The sequence below is a fragment of the Podarcis cretensis genome (assembly GCF_951804945.1).
Source record: "Podarcis cretensis genome assembly, chromosome: 12".
NCBI lineage: Eukaryota > Metazoa > Chordata > Lepidosauria > Squamata > Lacertidae > Podarcis > Podarcis cretensis.
Genome location: NC_137181.1, coordinates 21,570,128 through 21,590,256, shown reverse-complemented (window position 1 = coordinate 21,590,256; position 20,129 = coordinate 21,570,128). Strand labels below are relative to the sequence as shown.

The window sequence follows — 20,129 nt, the reverse complement described above, 5'->3', positions numbered from 1 at the left end:
TGATGCCATTATAATGTTTGATGATTGACAGATGGGTGCTCTCACTCACCTGTGAAATTGGCTCCCTAGTGGGTGAGGAGATAAAGATCCAGCCCACTGGGCTACTCCGGATTTATATTCTTTAGCCAAAAAAGGATCCCAGAGTAGTTCACAGAAATCAGTAGTATTCTCAGATTTACAATCTAAAAGAGATGAGCGTATGAGGAAGAAGGGGTGGGCAGAGAATAAGAGAAAAAAGAAAGCTCAATCACCAGTCCAATAATAACTGGAGGACTTTAGGTTCCCCTTCCTTGGTTTAGTATGATGTCTGATCATCTCTTCTGTTGATCCTGGCTCCTCACTGGATGTACATGTAGCAAAATACATGTGCTTATCTATTTAGCGTATTCAAAGTACTGGCAAGTCAAGTAGCCCTTACTGGTCAAGTGGTCAGTACTGAGCACCTCTGGCATGCTGGGCTCTGCACTTAAGGTACAACTGATGCAGTCTACAGCCAGAACTACATTATTATGCAAATAGCCTGACATCAATTGGTTTAAAATATTGTCTCTGTGTATGTATTTGTGTGTGTGTGTGTGTGTGTGTGTGTGTCTATATATATCTAGTAGGTTCTCTAAAATTACATTTCTTGTCACTTGGCACAGAATGCCAACCACTACTGGCACATTTTAAAGACTTATTCCAGTCAAAGTACTACTCTTATGAGGAAAAATAATAATTATGTAGCATGCAAATATTCACTGGCGTTAGCAACATTGCAGCGAGTTAGGCATAAATAGGTTCTCCACTATTTCCATTCCATTTTCATGCAAATGTGCAATGACAGATGTTAAAAATCTTTACCAATAACTGATTATTTTCTTTCAATGGACAAAATATATGTGTCTCTGCTGTAACAAGCCAGCAGCAAAATTCAGAGCACATGTACTTGGTTCTTTGTGAATGCTAACATCCTGTGGTTTTGGAACATGTGATGGCCTCAATTGATAGCCAAGTCTGGTATGACATTTTATTATGTAGTCCATTTCTCCATTCCAATGGGTATTCTACTGTTTGCCTCAGAACTGCTATACCACTTGAATATTTTGCTTACAAAATGTGCTTGAAGCATTTCACAGTTATGGTTTTTCTTATTGTAGATTTAATATGCATATCCTAAATTCATACAGGAAAATTCAGTATCAAACAGTGGAATCTCTGTGTAAAGTATTTAGGTCAGTGGGAGAAGGGAAACAGAGGCTGTTAGAACTGTTGTGGTTATTAATAACTGAGATTACATACAATACTATATTATATATGCCTACTCATAAATAATTCCCATTGAGTTCAAAAGGACTTGCTCCTGAGTAAGTGGGTATAGGATTATAGCCTTGGGTCCCACTAACATAGGACTTCTGAGTAGAAATATATAGCATTGCATTGTTAGTCATCTTCTTGTTCTCCTTGTTCTGAATAAGTCAGTTTTGTTACGTTTTCCTTACCAAACTGCCGGACAACCTCATAGCTCTCTAGCTAATCTATGTCTCATTTATTATTTTAATGCACCTACTATAAAGGTTCTAAATTGAAACCAAACATTACTGTGCCAGGTTGATTTCTGACTGTTATAAACAATTTATACAGATAATTTATAGACTCTTCTTTTAGTTCTTATTATGCTAAATACACAAAATGTACAAAACCTAGATACCAGAACAGAAAACTAAAAAAGGGAACATGTGAGATTAGTCTCTGTCTAGGAAAGTGTGAGGAGAGTTCTTTCATGGAGGCCCTTTGCTGCTAGAGAAAGAGCATCAGGCATTTTTTAAAGTGCTTGTAAGGGCTGTAGTCTGCAGGTGCATTTAAATGTATCCTTGTCCCACTGAGGGGACGCAGGTTGCGCTGTGGGTAAAAGCCTCAGTGCCTAGGGCTTGCCGATCAAAAGGTCGGCGGTTCGAATCCCTGCGGCGGGGTGCGCTCCCGTCGTTCGGTCCCAGCGCCTGCCAACCTAGCAGTTCGAAAGCACCCCCGGGTGCAAGTAGATAAATAGGGACCGCTTACTAGCGGGAAGATAAACGGCGTTTCCGTGTGCGGCTCTGGCTCTGGCTCTGGCCAGAGCAGCGATGTCACGCTGGCCACGTGACCCGGAAGTGTCTCCGGACAGCGCTGGCCCCCGGCCTCTTGAGTGAGATGGGCGCACCAACCCCAGAGTCTGGCAAGACTGGCCCGTACGGGCAGGGGTACCTTTACCTTTACCTGTTCCACTGATGTGCAAAGTTACATGGTAGTCCTGATTTTAAAAAGCAAAAGGTGGTACTCATGTGGGACATGCTAAATCCACACCTACCCATGGTTGCCTCCTTGCAGAATATATCCCAAAGGCTGTTTTCTATCAGCCTTGTTCTAATTTGAGATAAAAGTTGAGCTGAAATTAAAGTGTGGGAAAGGTAAGCACTGGACATGCAAAGGGGAATCTATATATCACTTGCGTACTTGCTAAAGGTAAAGGTAAAGGACTCCTGACAGTTAAGCCCAGTCGCGAACGACTCTGGGGTTGCGGCGCTCATCTCACTTTACTGGCCGAGGGAGCTGGCATTTGTCCACAGACAGTTTTTCTGGGTCATGTGGACAGCATGACAAAGCTGCTTCTGGCAAAACCAGAGCAGCACATGGAAATGCCGTTTACCTTCCTGCCAGAGCGGTAACTATTTATCTACTTGCACTTTTTGGGCGTGCTTTCGAACTGCTAGGTGGGCAGGAGCTGGGACCGAGCAACGGGAGTTCACCCCATCGCGGGGATTCGAACCGCTGACCTTCCGATCAGCAAGCCCTAGGCTCTGTGGTTTAGACCACAGTGCTACCCACGTCCCATACATAGCCTACTGGCTACTTGCTGTTTAAATCAGATTCTCCCAGGCTATTTTGGCCCTAAATTCCACATTGTTGCCCAGGCAGTAGAGTCCAGCTCACCCTGGAAACAAAACTGAAAACAAGATGACCAAAAAAGCAACAAAAGCTCCAACCAGTAATTGTATGGTCATGCAGAGTGGAGATCTCCATTATCATCTGTGTAGTCACAGGTGCTATCCAGTAGGTGCATTTGAGAGTTGCACCTTCACATACACAGCTTATCCTAGCAGCAGTGAAGACCCTAGTTGCAAATTGAACGTTCAGCTCTCTGTGATGGAGCTGTGACCTTGGGGGAAGATATAAGTATTTCCAAGAAGAATTAAAAAAACAACATGTGCACAGCCTCACTTATGCTCGGCATAGGGACAGTGATGTATATAATTGGGTCAGGTTTTCCTCATGAAAATCGGTATGCTTTTGAGAGGCACAAAAGTCTTCTAATTCCAATTAAAACTTCTCTTTCGGTGCAAAATAAATTTACAAAGCTAAACTTTTAGATAAAAAATAATGCTCTTAAGGGAAACATTTGAGGTGGGGTGTAAAAAAGTATGTGGAAGTTTAGAGGCTTGTTGATGCTTACAGACAGAACTTAATGCAAAAGAAAGCATTATTTACCATGTTAAGTAATTTTTAAAAAGCCTCTTAACTAAAGCCAGTTATTTCAGTGTGCTGACATACCACAGAGGAATGAAATACTGCTCACAGTTTACATCCTTGGATTGCCATCTGTGGAACATGTGCGAGAGTGGACAAGAGAAGTTTAGGAAATTACTTTCTTGTTGCTAATGTTGTGAAGAGTTTGTTTTGAAGGCTTGGTCTGATGCACTTCTGTTTTCAAAGCAAAGGAGCGCAATCTGTTCTGCAAGGGACGAACCCACTCTTAATCAGTAGCTGACCAAAATATTATTTTCAGGTTCGTAAAAAACACTAGACTCGAAAGAAGAATGTGGCTTCTACATCCAGCGCAAGAGGCCTGGCCGGCCTGCATGAACTTAGGGTAGGCTTGGAAGAGGCATGTGGAGCACTGTGTTTGCATTATCTGGGTTCTGCAGAAGGGAATTGGTCAACTTTTTGCTTGAAGCGCTTGGGGCATTGAAGGGTTCAAGGGCCTTATTCTTTCTGGGGAAGCTAAACTGCATTGCTTTCTAAAAAAAATGTGTTGCTGCTCAAAATGGAGCCAGGCTTTCAGAAACATTTTCGTGGTGGTATTTTATGTGCCTTCAATTTCAGCTGCACTGAAGAGAATGAAGGGAAATATCAACATGGACTTATGTGCTCATAGGGCTGTGTATAAATAAAGAGGCCAATTAGGTGTCAGAGTATAAGCAAGTGACTTTTTCCAAGTCTTTCTTTAAAAGCATGCTTATGAGATTTTAAATAAATAAGCTACACCATTAATTGGGACTATATTGTTTCCCCCTTCACTGGTTTCAGTGCTGCTTTTTATTATGATCATAGTTATATGTTGGATTTATGACAATCTGTTTTTTTTTGTATTGATTGATTTTTCATTTGGATTGTATTTATATTTTATATATTGTGAGGACTTGATTAATTAGGCAGCATATAACTGGCAAAAATAAGCAAAATAAATCCAGAATACCATAGTTCCATAGAGTTGTTTTTCTTGATTAGCAGCAACCCCAACCCCTGGCCATGCCAGATGGCAAAGCATGTAATTGGAATGAAATGCGAAGAAAAAAGCCAACTCTCTTGCATAAGCCCAAGTAGCATTTTTTGTTCTGACCATTATTTGCGTAAGATCTGTGTATTCATCCAGAAACTGTGTCTTAAAGTAACAGCCTTCAGTATAGCTTCTTACAAATGACAAAAACTTGACCTATACTTATTTTTGCAGCTTCCAAGTGTTATACTGTATGTGGAAGTTTAGTATGAAAGTTGTATTGAAGAAATACTCATTACATGCTGCAACTTCCCAAATAGTGGTACTGTGTGTTTTAATGCTCCAAATCCCCTTATTGGGGTAGCACCTCATTTGCTGGGAATTTGTCCCAGTTTCTAGCACCAACATAACTGGACTTATTTCTGTTTTTGTTCTTTTTTTATGGACATTCTGTTCTGATACTGTGTTTGCATGTTGCATGGACCAAGAACGTAGTTGTATTGGGAATGGTTTGGCAGAGGGAGTGTCGCGACAAGGGAAGTTGTAATCCTGTTCTTCATTTTTGTATTATTGCTATAAAAAAACTTAAATTAAAAAAAAAACACCTTGATTTGGTTTGCCGGTAGTTAGTAAATGTGTGTCTGTTTTCTTTATGAACATTTCTTACCCAATTCTAATAAATAGGTTTTCCACATGTTTTGTATTGAAGTTCCCGAAAAGCTCATTTTCTCCATGGAGAGTCCTTGCGTTGCAAGAAGAGACTTTCTAGCAGAGGAGACTTGTTTCTGTCAAAGGAATGTTTGCTATTCTACAATAGTTCAGTGAAGTTCTGAAGCTGCAGAAAACGTGTAACATCTTGTTTTGAAAATGTATCCCATGTTAGCTTTGAAACTTATTAGTTTAGTTTCTAGGCTTGTGCGCTCGTAATACTGCACTGTCTGTTGTCTTTGTTTAGCTTGGTTTATCTCACTTGGAGGGACAGAGGAGAAATTCAATTTTGTATTATTGTTGTTTATTATTTATTAAATTTGTATACCGCCTTTCATCTGAAGATCACAGGGCAGTTCACAACATAAAATTGCAAAATGCATAATAAAGAACAAACAAAAGCAAACCAATAACTCCCATCCCACAAACACATGCATTTAAAGCTGACTCTATCAGATTTACACTGTCTAGAATAATATGCAAACTGAAACACAGCTATCCTTTGAAATGTGCACTTATCTGAATTTTGTGATGCAGTCCTCCAGCCAACTGATGTACCGTATATAAAATGCTTTTACCAGGGAACAGTATATATAAAAATGAAGACAGTGGTAAAAACAACCAATATAAATGCACTGTATTAGGGGAAATTGCTTGCCAAAGTGTGTACATTAGTCAAAACTACATATAACATGTTTTTATTAAGAGAAATTAGCACTAAAATGGTGATGAAGTTTTATGAGATTTTTTTAAAATGCCAAATTTCTGCAAAATGTGGAGAATGAGTTTAAGATTGGGGGGAAGTGAGAAACTTGAAGACTCCCGTTTTTCCCTTCTTGGGTCCTGCCTATGAAAAATATTGGCTGAATAGTTTGACGACATGTTTTCCCCATTTTCCTATAATGTAGAAACTGGTTTGTGGTCCTGCAAACTCCTTTTGTTAATCTAGTTCTGCTTTCATTTGTATAATCAGCAACTTCAATACAGATTACTTATTTAATAATAAATAATAAATAAATGCCTGTTCCATGTTAAACACAATCACACATGAAAGTTGTTTCTGTCGACACAAAACTATTTAGAAATAGGGAAGACTCCTCCTGGCAGCTATGAAGAACTATATGAAAACGCCAGTGCAAAACTGGTTACTGGAAAGAGTTCTATGGTTTCTCAGAGCCATTTCTATTCCTGCACTCACTAGCAAATATTCTACGCTATTGGTTTTCAACTAGCAGGTTGAACTGAACTGAGTCACAGCCTGGTGGGGGTGGGGGGGTCGTCTTGGTGACACCAGCAGCACTACCACCAGACACATCCATGGTAAAATTAGAAGACGGGGCCCATAATGCATACTTATGTGAAAGTGAACAGCAGGTCTGAAAAAAGTTGAAGTCTACTGCTGTTCTAAACTTTATGTAGACCAGAAAAAATTACAAGGATTATTAGAACCTTATAAAGCAAATATTAAGTGGTTTAGAAATACTTTTTAAATGATAGATTGGAAGCAGAAAAACCCAAAGCACATTATTAAACTGTGAGATAACATATTTTATAAAATGAATAAGATCCTCCATACATTTAAAGCACATCCAACCCATATTCAAAGCCTATTACTTCAAATTACTATTGAATACTGGGAGCTGTAGTTTCCCCATCACATAATTCCCAGCATCCTTAATAAACTACAGTTCCCATGATTCTTTGTATGGTGTGGATCTATGCAAAGACAGCTATAACCTGCTTTGAAGCTGAAATTAAACCCTGAAATCAAAATATTGGGCAACAGAAAAAGATTAGGTACTCTTCTTCCAATGTATTGGAGAGGCTAAATATCTCGCATAACTACACATGATTTACTTGTGTGCTACCGCATATACGTGTGGGGCCAGGAAATAAATCAATTCGAACATGGAAATGGTGGGAGAGAGCTGGTGTCAGGAGTAGGTCAGCAATAAAAAACACTGGCATAAGTAAAATTAACTCTTTATTTAAAGAATCCAAAACTGCACAGACATAGTGACCACAGAAACTCTTCCCAACAGGACATGCCCCAATGAGGCAGTTGCGAGGACTGAAGGTCTCCGCCCTTCCACAGCTCTCTAAGGCTCCTCCCCTGGTTCCTTCCCCAGCAGCCTAAGGCTCATTTGTTTCGTCTCTGCTCTGCTCTCTTCAGTTTTCTCTGTGTTCTGGGAGACCACAGGAAGCTTCCCTGGCTTCTTCGGAAGCCTACTCCCACTGTCTCTAGATCCTACTCTGCTTCTGCTTCTGCTTCTGCTTCTACTTCTGTGTCTGGGCTGCTCTCTGCCACAGCCTCCTCCTGCTCACTAAACCCTGTTGCCTCTTCAGGTTCCAACACTTCCTCCTCCCAGTCTGCTCCCTCTTCTCCCTCGGACCACTCATCATCCCACCACCAATCCCCTGGCTCTGAGCTGCCTTCTCCTGAGGGCTCCATTGGGAGTTCCCCAACTGGTGCCTCCTCCGCATCCAGCCAGACCCTCCCCAGAGTCTGAAGAGGGCAGAGGAAGGCCCAAAGAGTCTGGCGGCACAGCAGGGCTCTGCCTTGGCCTCTCAGCCTCCCTACCTAACAGCCGATGCACGTGGTAGCATCCTCCAGCCTCCTGCCAGCCCCAGAGCTTTAATTCCAGTTGTGTATATTTTTGGATACAGTATTTTTGGTCTAGGTTGGAGAGAGAGAGCGGTGGAGAGGACACTTAGAGAGTACTCCTTACTCAATTTTTACTTATGCACGTGGCAGCCTGAAACCCCTGCATAAGTGTGGGAGTGGGATTAAATTAGGGAACTATTATTTAATGAACACCATTTGTCAACTTCACCTAAGTGGGTGGTAATACGATTGCACCTCATCCTTTGTCTTCATCTACTGTTTTAAATTTTGTTCCCAAAACTACTGAGAGAGGGTGCGACATAAGAGAAGTAGTATAGTAGTAAGAAGGGATATCAGAGGTCAAGGATAGTGAAGAGAGGATGGGGAGAGAGTCAAAACTGGTACAGGTGGGTTTTTTGGTTTTTGGTTTAACTATTCTGTGACTTTGTTTCAAGTCAATGAATGGCTCTTCTGCAACCTGTGGAGGTTTGAGCCTTTCTCAGAGAAGGGTTCTGATTGGACTTTATAGCAAAGTTCTTGCATCCGTGAAAGATAGTTCAGTTGGTAGAGCATGAGACTCTCAGGGTTGTGGGTTTGAGCCCCACATTGGGTGAAAGATTCCTGCATTGCAGCAGGTTGAACTAGATGACCCTCGTGGTCCCTTCCAACACTACGGGTCTTTGATTCTGAGATCCATTGAATTGAACATAATCCTATTGTCTTCCTCTTCAGTCCATATGTGGCTAGGTAGGGAATGTGCTGATGCTTCATAGGGAAGCCATATTGATCATATATCCTTACTAAAGTTCTGCACGCCATATTTATGAGTGACCCAGCAAATAAAAATACTTTAGGCGTTTTCCTTAAACATCATCAAAATGGTTATTATTTGGGAATCATATCTATTCGGGGAGCTACTGTATTGCACTGGGACTGCTTTGTTTATCAAACAGATTTCCTTGTCTGAAACATTAGTCTTCTCTGTTGCGAAAACGATCCACCCTGGTCATAGTTCCTGGAACAAAAGTATGGAAACTAATCTGCCACTTCACCCTTTAATTTATCATATAGATCTGAGTAGCAAAGTCCCTTGCAGACAAGGGGAAGCAGCAAAACATGTTTAATAAGTCCCAGCTATTCATTTGCACAACAAGCAACTTGAATCTAAAGATTAAACATGCTAAAGTTTTTGGCACTGCAAATAAAAGTTATGCTAATACCGACCACACTCTTCTTGCCTCTGTTGTTTCACTGTTGCTCCGTTGGTAGACCTCCCCAAATCAGACTGAAATTAGTAATAAAAAAGAATCTTATTGAATTTAAGTGGCATAGGTGCATACACACTGCTGTTATTTAAGGCCAGAACTAAATAATTCATCCCTGGAGTCAAGAAGTGACCAATTTTAATACCCTCACAGACTATTATATATAATATTATATTTGTACAGATACCATATTGGCCTGAATATAAGCCTCACTTTTTTCCAAATTCCAACCGTGAAAAGTTAAAGTATGGCTTAAATTTGCGACCTTATAAAAATTGGCTTTTACGATTTCGCTGCTGAAGCAGACATACGGTAAAACGGAATGGCTGTGAGTGGCTGCGGAATTTTAAGAGAGCGGCTTATATTCGGGTATTGTATTTTTTTCTCTCCCCCCCCCCCCTTGAATTTAAAAGGTGCGGCTTCTATTTGGGCCAATACAGTAATAGTGTTGCAGGAAGACGTTGAATTTTCTTCTGGTTTCAAAACAGAGAATATATGACTGACTACTGAAGGCTTGCTTGACTTTTAAAATTGTTGGCTTTGATAGTGATGGCCTATCTTGCATTCCTGTATCTGTAGCCATGTACTAATACAAAACTATAAGTTCTTTACTGACATAAATGTAGTTGATATAAAAGCTGAAGCATATCTATATCTCCTCTTCTCACACAACACTTTACATTGAATACTTTTTTAATGAAGTTTGCCTTTTCACATGAAGTATGCCATTGCTAAAAGAAGCTTTCTAAGCCATGGAGAAATTTGGCTTCTGAATAGTATTGGCGTACCTACGGTTTCTTGCCTAAGCAATGGATTCTGAACCAATAGCAAATAGTTAATGGTGTGTTTTGCCCAAGAGTAGAGAGCCTGTGGCCTTCTAGTTGTTGCTGGACTCCCAACTCTCATCAGCCCTAGACAACAAAGTTCATGGCCAGGCATTATGAGACCTCAAGTCCAGCAACATTGGCAAGGTCACGTTCACTGCCCTTGGTATAGCCCCGCCCCCCAAAACCCTAAAAAATCCTAGTCTGGTTTCAAGCTATGATAAGGAATTTTCACTTACCAGTACAGATGCTGTGAGCCAAAGGAGGGAAAGTTTGGGGAAAATATATATATGACAATTATATTTAAGGACAAGAGGTAGAAATTGCCTTGAATTTATTTTTATTTTTTTAAACAAATATTTAATAACTACACAATTATTTTCAATCTTCTACAATGGTAAAGGTAAAGGTAAAGGGACCCCTGACCATTAGGTCCAGTTGTGACCGACTCTGGGGTTGCGGTGTTCATCTCGCTTTATTGGCCGAGGGAGCCAGCATACAGCTTCTGGGTCATGTGGCCGGCATGACTAAGCTGCTTCTGGCGAACCAGAGCAGCGCACGGAAACGCCGTTTACCTTCCCACCAGAGTGATACCTATTTATCTACTTGCACTTTGACGTGCTTTTGAACTGCTAGGTTGGCAGGAGCAGGGACCGAGCAATGGGAGCTCACCCCCTCGCGGGGATTCGAACCACCGACCTTCTGATCAGCAAGCCCTAGGCCTGTGGTTTAACCCACAGTGCCACCCGCGTCCCTTATCTACAGTGGTACCTCGGGTTAAGTACTTAATTCGTTCTGGAGGTCCGTTCTTAACCTGAAACTGTTCTTAACCGGAAGCACCACTTTAGCTAATGGGGCCTCCTGCTGCCGCTGCGCCACCGGAGCATGATTTCTGTTCTTATCCTGAAGCAAAGTTCTTAACCTGAAGCACTATTTCTGGGTTAGCGGAGTCTGTAACCTGAAGCGTATGTAACCTGAAGTGTATGTAACCTGAGGTACCACTGTATAGTAAATATTCATTTTCTGAACTTGCTTTTAGACCTTGGATATTCCATAACATCTATGCCAGCTGTGAATGGCAAATCTGAAAGCAGCGACAGCGGAGCAGAGTCGGAGGAGGAACCCCATCAGGAAGAAATAACAGAGCTAAAGCAGGTTGAGAAAGGTACAGCTTTATTCCTGAACCACACCCACCTTTTCACAGCTGTGCTTCCTTTCAGTCTTGCTCAAGCAGACTGTGGCTGCTGTGGAACACAAAAAAGCAATGGTCCCGTGTCTCCCTGCCCTACATCATTTTGTAAGAGTGAGCCCTGTTTGGAAACTTCAGATTTCAGAAGAGGCTTGGGAATCTGATTATCAAGATGTAATCCTGCCCCCACTTACCTAGGAGCAAATTCTAAACAGGATGGAACATGTGTTGTTGGGATGTAAGCTTTTGTGTACAATTGTGTGGTTGTTTTTTTTAATGGAAATATATTTAATAGCTTGGTAGTAGGAGTGATGAGTGAATGCAGGACATGTAACTGCAGAGATGGAATGGGTGCCCACAATTTAAATACAAAGCAAGACACAAAAAAAGTCAAAAGCAACATGCAGGTAGTTGGACTATGGGTGGTTCAGCTTTTATTCCTTTTTTTATTATTATGTAACCAATGGAAACATTGCTTAATGAATTGTGTAGTACAAGTAACTTAACACTGCAATCCAAACATCCATAGCTCTGCCACTCACACAGCCTGGTGCGGAAGAGGAAGGGGACCACTTGAAATCATTACAGCAACGAGGCCCACCTTGGGCCCAGTGCTGACATGTCATTGCTGGCTTGGTATCCAGCAGATCCTGTGCTAGCTCAGCCCCTCGCTGTTTCAGGACTTTCTGTAGGCTTTCCCCAGTTGGGATCCTGGCAGTGGGGCTTCCACACATTTAGTTGGCAGAATGGAGGCTTCCATACCAGTAGAGTAATTCTGCCCACATCATGGACAGAGACTGTCAGAGATGAGTAGGGTCAGTGCTGAATTTACGTATAAGCTAAACAAAAGCTTAGGGCCCCACTCTCTTGGGGACCCCCCAAAAAAATTAAAGGAAAAAACACCTGGATGTACATTTCCAAATGATAAGATAAAAAACAAATAAAATAAAACCTACATACAGCAACAGTGTTTTGTGTTGTGTAGCTTCCTATGATGTGAGTAATGCCCCGCCCTGCTAGCCTACTCCCTAAAAGCTGGGACCAAGCAACGGGAGCTCACCCCATCACAGGGATTCGAATCGCCGGCCTTCTGATCGGCAAGCCCTAGGCTCTGTGGTTTAACCCACAGCGTCACCCGCATCCCTCCTGAGTAGAGTTCATTAAATCTATGAACAAATAAAAAGCACATTTGTAAAAACTAGTATATTTCATAGTATAAGTCTATTTGAAATGTTGTCACCTTATTTATTGGTTTTACAGAAAGTGAGAGTCTGGGACCGGATTTGACGCCTGCTCAGGAGCTGGACTGTGTTGTCGCCAATGGCTGCTGTGAAGATATCCCGAATACTGACATTCACAATGGCATACAGACTAAATCAGCTCTGAATGGTATAAATGTGGATGAAGAAGTAAAGAAGAGAGACAAACGCCTTGAACTACCTATAATTTCTAATTTTGGGTCTTCTCACCAAGGTGCTTTCCTCATGTGCATTTTTCCAAATTAGTCTATATGTTTGTCAAGTAGAATTTTCCAGTGGTGAAGACTACCCTGGGAATTTGCTGTCTGGTTTGTAAAGATTATTTCCTCACTTTTACCAAGCTGTAGTGGAAATGATTGGAGATTTAAACTTTGGTCTGCTTGATACTATATTCTGTAAACATGTTAAATTTTATATGCCATATTTACTCAAGTCTATGCACCATTGAATCTAATGCACACCTCAGTTTTCAGAACCTTGAAACAAAACAAAACAAAATTGCTGGCGAATGTAAATGTGCCATTGAATCTAATGCGCACCTTAATTTTCGCAATGTAATTTGGCCAAAAAAGGTACGCATTAGATCTGATAAAATGCAGTATTTGACTGTAGTGTGCCCTCAGTTCATATACTTTCTGTGTCTTTGTGTGATAGAGAAGCAATGTAAACTCCTCCATGTACAGTAAATGACTCTGAGGCTTCTTCTCATCCGACTGACAAGTTTCTTCCTCCTCCTCCCAAAGTGGTTGGGAGATTAATGCAAATAAAGTGTCTACACAAAGAGCATACATGTGGAAAATATGATTGAGAGAGATGGGGTTCAAAGTAATTAGGATAAATAACCTCAACAATCACATCTAATGATATTGCCCCATTGTGAATAGCTATTGCAAGCAGTGCTTTCACCTGCTTTATCTTAAGCAAACAACTTACATAATAAGCTTTTTAATATTTGAAGTGTGATTATGTGCTCACTGTTTAGACCAGCCTTTCCTAACTTTGGGTTACCAGATGTTGTTGGACTACAATTCCCATCATCCCTGACCAGTGGTCTTGCTAGCTAGGGATGATGGGAGTTGTAGTCCAAAATCTGGGGACCCAAGGTTGAGAGAGGCAGATTTAGACTGATGAAATATTTGTAAGTTGATTGTAAGTGGACTTTTGCACTGTCGTTGTTTTATTCTTGCCCAAATTGGCCTGTTTGCACTTATTAAGTGTTTGGTCATATACCTGTACACACAGGTGCAAATGAAGATACTGCTGAAGAGGTCTCTGGCATTCAGCACTTGACAAGCGATTCGGATAGTGAAATATACTGTGATTCTATGGAGCAGTTTGGACAAGAAGAGGTACAGTTTATCAAGTTTTGTATTGCATGTGAAAAGGTAACATAAAGTGACCAGAATCCAAAGAGACATGAAATTAGTTCTTTGAACCTACATAAACTTTAAACTTGTTTGCTTGAACAGCAATCCTCTCATGCTGCAAGGCAGACTGATGAAATCAGTTCCTGATATAGCATGAAAATAACTGCTCAAAGCCCAAAATTCCAGGGGTCTCACATAACTGCCTTCTGTAAGCCTAAGCAGTTCTTTAGATTCTGCTAAACGGATGAAGGGTTAGAATCTGGAAGAAATAATAGAATGTACATCTAATACAATGCTTCCACAGTCTGTATAATGGCCAGCCTAGGTGTGGTTTTAAATGTGTCTATTGCTTTTAGCATGCTCTTTTAAAATATATATGCTCCTAGGGGAGCTGATAACTACTCTGATTGCAGCAAATGAGAAAGGAGAGTTTAACTCTTTCTTACCCTGCTGAGGTCCTTTCAAGCTGCTCTTTACTTTAGAAAGAAATCTACATTTTTCACAACATGCATATTAAATGCAGAGGTGCCCCTGGACCACAACAATAGTCCACAAAAGACTCTAACATAGGTGGTATGTTAGGTATATTAGGTATCCCAGCTTTATGGGAAATACTTTAAGGAAAATATAATAGCTAATTCTCTTAACTTGTAGATATTGGAGTCAACGAAAGGATTTTCAAAACATCCATTACATTTCTCAGAAGTAGACCACAGCAGTCTGCTGGGTGCTTCTGGTTTTCTTGAACTTGGAAACTACAAGACAGATGGTATAATGGTGGCTGCAATTGAAGGAAAAGGTGAAGTCAAGTGTGGTGGTGAGGATGGCAAGGCAAGTGATGGAGGCCCTCACAAAGAAAAGAAAGGTGGCGAAAAGGTGGATTTCTACGGAATCAGAAGAGGGAGAGGTACTGTTGGAATATTTGTTTTGTTATGTTCTTATGTAGATAAGCAAGTCTAGTGCCATACTTATTTTTTTTTGTAATTTACAAAAAAAAAGTTTTCATAGTCTGATTTTTATATGGATTAAAAACCATGCCTTATTTCTCAGTGCTTTCTCTTTCCCCTCCTAAATTTAGGTCATAGAATGCACCCTTTGGGTGATGGCGCCCAAGGTGGACAAATGGGTAGTGGTGGAGATGGAGAACGATGGGGGTCAGATAGAGGACCAAGAAGTGGCCTCAATGAACAAATTGCAGTAGTGCTAATACGATTACAAGAAGACATGCAAAATGTCCTTCAGAGATTGCATGCATTGGAAACACTGACAACTTCACAGGTAAGATGTGCTTGTATTCTATAAAGTTAGGGTGATGTTCAGTGTTAGTCCTACTTTACCTCAGTGCTCCTACTCGGAGCATGACTTAGTTGGAGATCATCCTTACTCTTTATTTTAAAAAGCTTGATTATTGGAGTAATGTATGTAAGCATGTGTGTAATGTAGGGGAGTCTGTATGTAAGCAGGCTTAATTGCAAAGGATGGATGGCAGGGAAGAGGTGGCAAAATCATCACTCCAGGCAGAAGTGTTCCATTTCATTATGTGAGCAACAATGTTACGTTACAATGTTTCAGAAACCACAGTAGGAATATAATGTGAAGCTGCGAGTATAAATTTGAAACATAATTTGTCACTGTGTTAAATTTGTGTTTTATTTGCAGGCAGGAACTGCAACCATACATTCAAATAATCAGACTCCCTCGCCTGCTAAGGTAAGATCTTACCTACTTTCAACAGAGCAGCTTTGATTTTTATGTTGGCTTTCCTTTGACTGTATGTAGATTAAAATGGAACTTTTCATAACACAATTATCTTAAAAAGAGGCCGAAAAGCAGCATTTTAAATGCTGTTGCCTTTTGTCTCCTGTTAATTTGATCTATTTTATTTATTACCCTGATTAATCTCAAAGATTTTTTGCAAAACTGATCTACAGGAGGAAATTTTAAAGCAGTTCTGAATGTAGAGACTAGGGAGGAATATACAAGTGACACAGTGCCCATTTGGGGCAGAACATACAGGTTTCAAATATATAATCTTAAATAGTTCTATGCCTATGCAGACATTTACCAACATCTTATTTAACTGGAGAAATTAATTTTTTATGTGTTATTTTAGAGACCTTCCTGGTGGCCCTTCGAGATTTCTCCTGGTACTTTAGTCTTTGCTGTTTTCTGGCCATTTGTTGCCCAATGGCTGGTACATGTGTATCTTCAAAGGAGAAGGAGGTAAGACTGTCAATCCTGTTAGATATGCTAATTTACTCTGCTAATGCACGAGTCCATGCTGCCCTTTGGATCTTTGGCCTCTCCCTCTCAATTTCCTTTCTTGATTGTGTATAATCTTATCAGCACACAAGGATTTTTTTCACAAGGACCATAAAGATTCCACTTTACATTAGGAATATATCTTTTCACACAGATAGTGTTTTGCTGGAATAGTACACCAGTCAAAGCAGAATCTTATGCCAAACTGCCTCATGTGTTGCACTTGCATAGTTTGTTGAGTAGTCAGTGTTGTCCAGTGGTCGAGTCTTAACTTTTTCTGAAGAAAATAATGAAGACATCAGGCTTATTATTAGGTATGAGAGTAATGGACAGACAAATGGAAGATTTGTCCTGATACCACTTGAATTTGGGGTATACTCTTGTTTGGTAGGAATTTAGAAGCGCAAGCTTAATGTGAAGTACGTTTTGCCATGAATGTATTCAAACTATTAACAATAAATTTTTTTTGTTGTAAATTTTTCACTAAAGTTTTTTGCCAAGCCAAGCCTTGTATATATATTATATATAAAAGGGACCCCTGACCGTTAGGTCCAGTCGCGAACGACTCTGGGGTTGTAGCGCTCATCCTGCTTTACTGGCCAAGGGAGCCGGCGTACAGCTTCCAGGTCATGTGGCCAGCATGACTAAGCCGCTTCTGGTGAACCAGAGCAGTGCACGGAAATGCCATTTACCTTCCCACTGGAGCAGTACCTATTTATCTACTTGCACTTTGATGTGCTTTCGAACTGCTAGGTTGGCAGGAGCAGGGACCGAACAACAGGAATTCACCCTGTCGTGGGGATTCGAACCACAACCTTCTGATCGGCAAGCCCTAGGCTCAGTGGTTTAGACCACAGCGCCAACCACGTCCCACATATTATATATACAACATATATATATATATATATATATATATATATATATCAATAATGTATAATGGAGTTGAAGAGCCCTTGTATCTGCTGAATTTCTGGACATTTCACCAACAACGGTCATGTTACAGAAATGTGTAAAGCAGCTTATTCATTTTAGTATTAAAATGAATAAAGTGAAACTATAAATGGTATTAATCAGAGATAGTGTAATTCTAAGCATTTTAAGGCTTAGAACAAGAATATTGTAAAATGTTTATGGGTAAATGGAAGTGTTGGGGTAGCAATTTTGCATGCAATTCCATCAAACTCAACAGACTGCTAAGAAGAAATACTTAGGATTGCATTTCAAGTTGGTGTTTTCTTCTCCCCTTCTCAGAAAACAGAACTGAGGATTCAATTCCTAATTTTACTTAAGGACTGCTAACATGGAGACTCTGGAAGGTGAAGTAATTTAAGAGACCTGCAGGAACTGCAGATGCTGGGATGGCTACATCTTTCTTCTATTTTTTTCCTTTTGCACTACCTGGCATACCATACATGAATGGTCCCTTTCTTTTAGGTTACAAATAAATACAGCTATCCCATCCAGCAATCACATGAACCCTAAATTAATTGTTTTGGAATGTACTTTTTGGATGAACAGTCTGTAGAGTTGAAGGCTATTACTGCAGCATCTACTGAAAGTGTTTCTTCTTCCCAAAGCTGGAATGAAGAAGTTCCTTCAATTAATGAAAAACAACAAAACAATAATGAAAGCCTGTGAATTGTTACTTTTAACATGATTTATTTTATAATGCCGCAGAAGACTTTCCACATAGCATACGAAACATACAATAAGCAGAGGAAACTTTAAAGTCTGGAATAGTCCAAGTATCTGGATTGTATGACTGCAATTAACATTGTAGCTCTGGGAGATCTAATATATAAATTGCTGCTACATAGATGAGGTAGTTTTTTAGGAAACAAATCAAGGGTTTGAAGCTGTAGATTGTACTTCCATGGGGACCATCAGTGCTTCTTTAAAAAACAAGTCAAGCATCTTAATTTGTTAGACCAGCAGTCAGAGTTTGAATATGGCACGATAGCTTCAGAACTCAGTACACAGAATAAAGTACGTAAAATGGCCCTGGCACCCCCTAACCTACATTGTCTTGTTGAAAGCAGTGGAACAAGAATGTAAGTACAGTTTATTGTAAATAGTCCTTAATGTTCAGTTTTAGAAGTTGCATAATATTAATTTAGAAGGTGTTCAAAATGCATGTTAAAAACTTACATTGCTGTCCCAGGAAATGTCCCTAGGAAGCTGCTGCTGCTGCAGGAAAATCCTGCATCCAATACCTTAAAGGTGACTAAGCTGTGCTACATGTGCAGGCTAGACCTGGTAAAAGGGCCTCTATTATATATTTTCTCACTAGGGTTATAAACCTATGACTATTACCAAATACAGCAGGTGAGGCTTGTATGATTGAATGTTCCTCCATACCAGAAATTCTACATTATTTTAAATAAAAAAAGAAAGCCTTTCCCTACCATGTTTCTGTGTGGGGGATTTTTTTAAAAATTGGGACAAGCATTCAGTCTTCCCATCTTCTGTTAGTAGTAGTGACAGTCCTGGCACAGATTCAGCTGGTGTCAGTGTAATTTTTCCCCTCGACTCAAGCCAGTTAGCCCCTTTCTGCTCCCATGGCTAATCAGCACTGTCAGCTTAGACCACTGAGTGTGTGTCTGCATGTACATACATGCACATGTGAGTACTCTAAAGCAGCTGTTGGCACCCAATTTTTTGTTGCATTTGCACCTTAGGGCCATTGCTTTTTAAAACTTTAGGGCAATATTTCTATTGTTTTAATTTTTTTTACATACCTAATTGCTGCGGCATTTTCTCATACCCGGAAAGTCTCTTTCCTTTAAACACTTTCAAGACAATTTTAGCATTGTCACTTTATTAGATTTCTACTTGATTAGATACCTATTTGAATATAACAGCCTGATAATTTCAGTAGTAACATCTCAGACTACAGCTAGAAGGGACTTTTCTATAGCAAACGAGAAAGCTAGCAATTAACTAACATTACATTTTCGTATGATGTTATAAAAATCAACCTAAAGTGATTGCTTTTCAGTTTGTGTATTGAAAAAATAGAAAAACGTATTTTAGACCTGTGAAAAGAGCAGCAACTCCACAGCTGCTTACTCCTTCATGAACCTACCGCAGTCAATTGACCTACTTTAAAGTAATTTCTGGATTGTGACATTTTTTGCACTGTGTAACTCTTCCGAGTGATGCATTACAGAAAGCTCATGGGCAGTGTTGCATCTGCTCTGATGGCAAGGTCTGGAAGAAAAGCACCTTCATACCTGTTATATGCTATATAAATAATGTAATTACAGGAGTTAGAATTTCTGCCTTGTTTACTAGAACATGATTTTGAAGTTTTAAACGTTAGTTCATCTTAATCTACTGTAAATAACATTTAATAAAGAATGACAGGTGCATTATCAAATAACATTTTATAACTGAAAGAGTGATTGAATGAATGTAACATAGGCCTGTTTGAAGTTTAAGATTTCAAGGTTCTCAAAACGGTGACCGGGTTGGAATATGACAATAAGAATACTCTTGTCCTAATTGTTCCAAGTTGCTTTATTCTGATCAAGGATGAAGGGGATCAGCTTCAGAAAATACTCTTTCTTAAAAAGGACAGTCTTCCTGCTGTTTCATAGCTGGTTTTCACCAGAGCTTCAGGGCACAGCTTAAGGAAGGGGAGGTAGGAGAGCAGTTGTGGAAATACAAAACTTTCAGTCTTCCCCAAAGGGTGGCGGGTGACAGCAGCAGGTAAACCAGGTAGTGTGTCTCCAGAACAGATAAGTACTCCAGCAGATTGTCAGGTTTTGAGACTCTTTCCTCTAATAAGCCATTGGGGTTCAACTGGTGGGTTGAGAATCACTAGTGGGTCATGGCCTGACCCAGGGTGGGTCACAACAGGAGAGCTGTCACCGTGCAAATATATGGTAAAAGATTAAGAAATGGGCCCCCATGTCTGGGTTAAAAGTGGGTCCTGGGCCTGAAAAGGTTGAAGATACCTGAAGGTACCATCACCACTGATTATATGAAGGAGGAAACTAACTGGAATTGCAAAGTAGGTAGGCTCTGAGAGCAAGCTAGCTCACAGTTCTCATTTTATTCATTTGCATTGACAGCTCAGTTGTTTCAAAGTATTGCTCTATACACCTTACAGAATACCAGTACACCTGCTGAAAA

The 20,129-nt window shown here is 40.2% G+C and overlaps 1 protein-coding gene across 3 annotated transcripts in view; it reads left to right on the top strand.

Annotated features, from left to right (window-relative positions):
- The window catches only part of ACBD5 (acyl-CoA binding domain containing 5), a gene marked incomplete at its 3' end in the record, with an annotated part of 31,297 nt that extends 13,838 nt beyond the window's left edge, over nt 1-17,459 (top strand). For 2 of the 3 annotated variants that reach the window (XM_079948141.1, XM_079948139.1), the window contains exons 6-13: nt 10,955-11,080; nt 12,365-12,577; nt 13,606-13,712; nt 14,385-14,637; nt 14,809-15,008; nt 15,390-15,440; nt 15,844-15,953; nt 17,244-17,459. In XM_079948141.1, the coding sequence (XP_079804267.1) occupies nt 10,955-11,080; nt 12,365-12,577; nt 13,606-13,712; nt 14,385-14,637; nt 14,809-15,008; nt 15,390-15,440; nt 15,844-15,953; nt 17,244-17,256 (1,073 nt within the window). Of the gene's footprint in view, nt 1-10,954; nt 11,081-12,364; nt 12,578-13,605; nt 13,713-14,384; nt 14,638-14,808; nt 15,009-15,389; nt 15,441-15,843; nt 15,958-17,243 lie in introns of those variants that run through there. The other variant, XM_079948140.1, reaches the window with a different exon arrangement.
- Nucleotides 17,460-20,129: the final 2,670 nt, after the last annotated feature.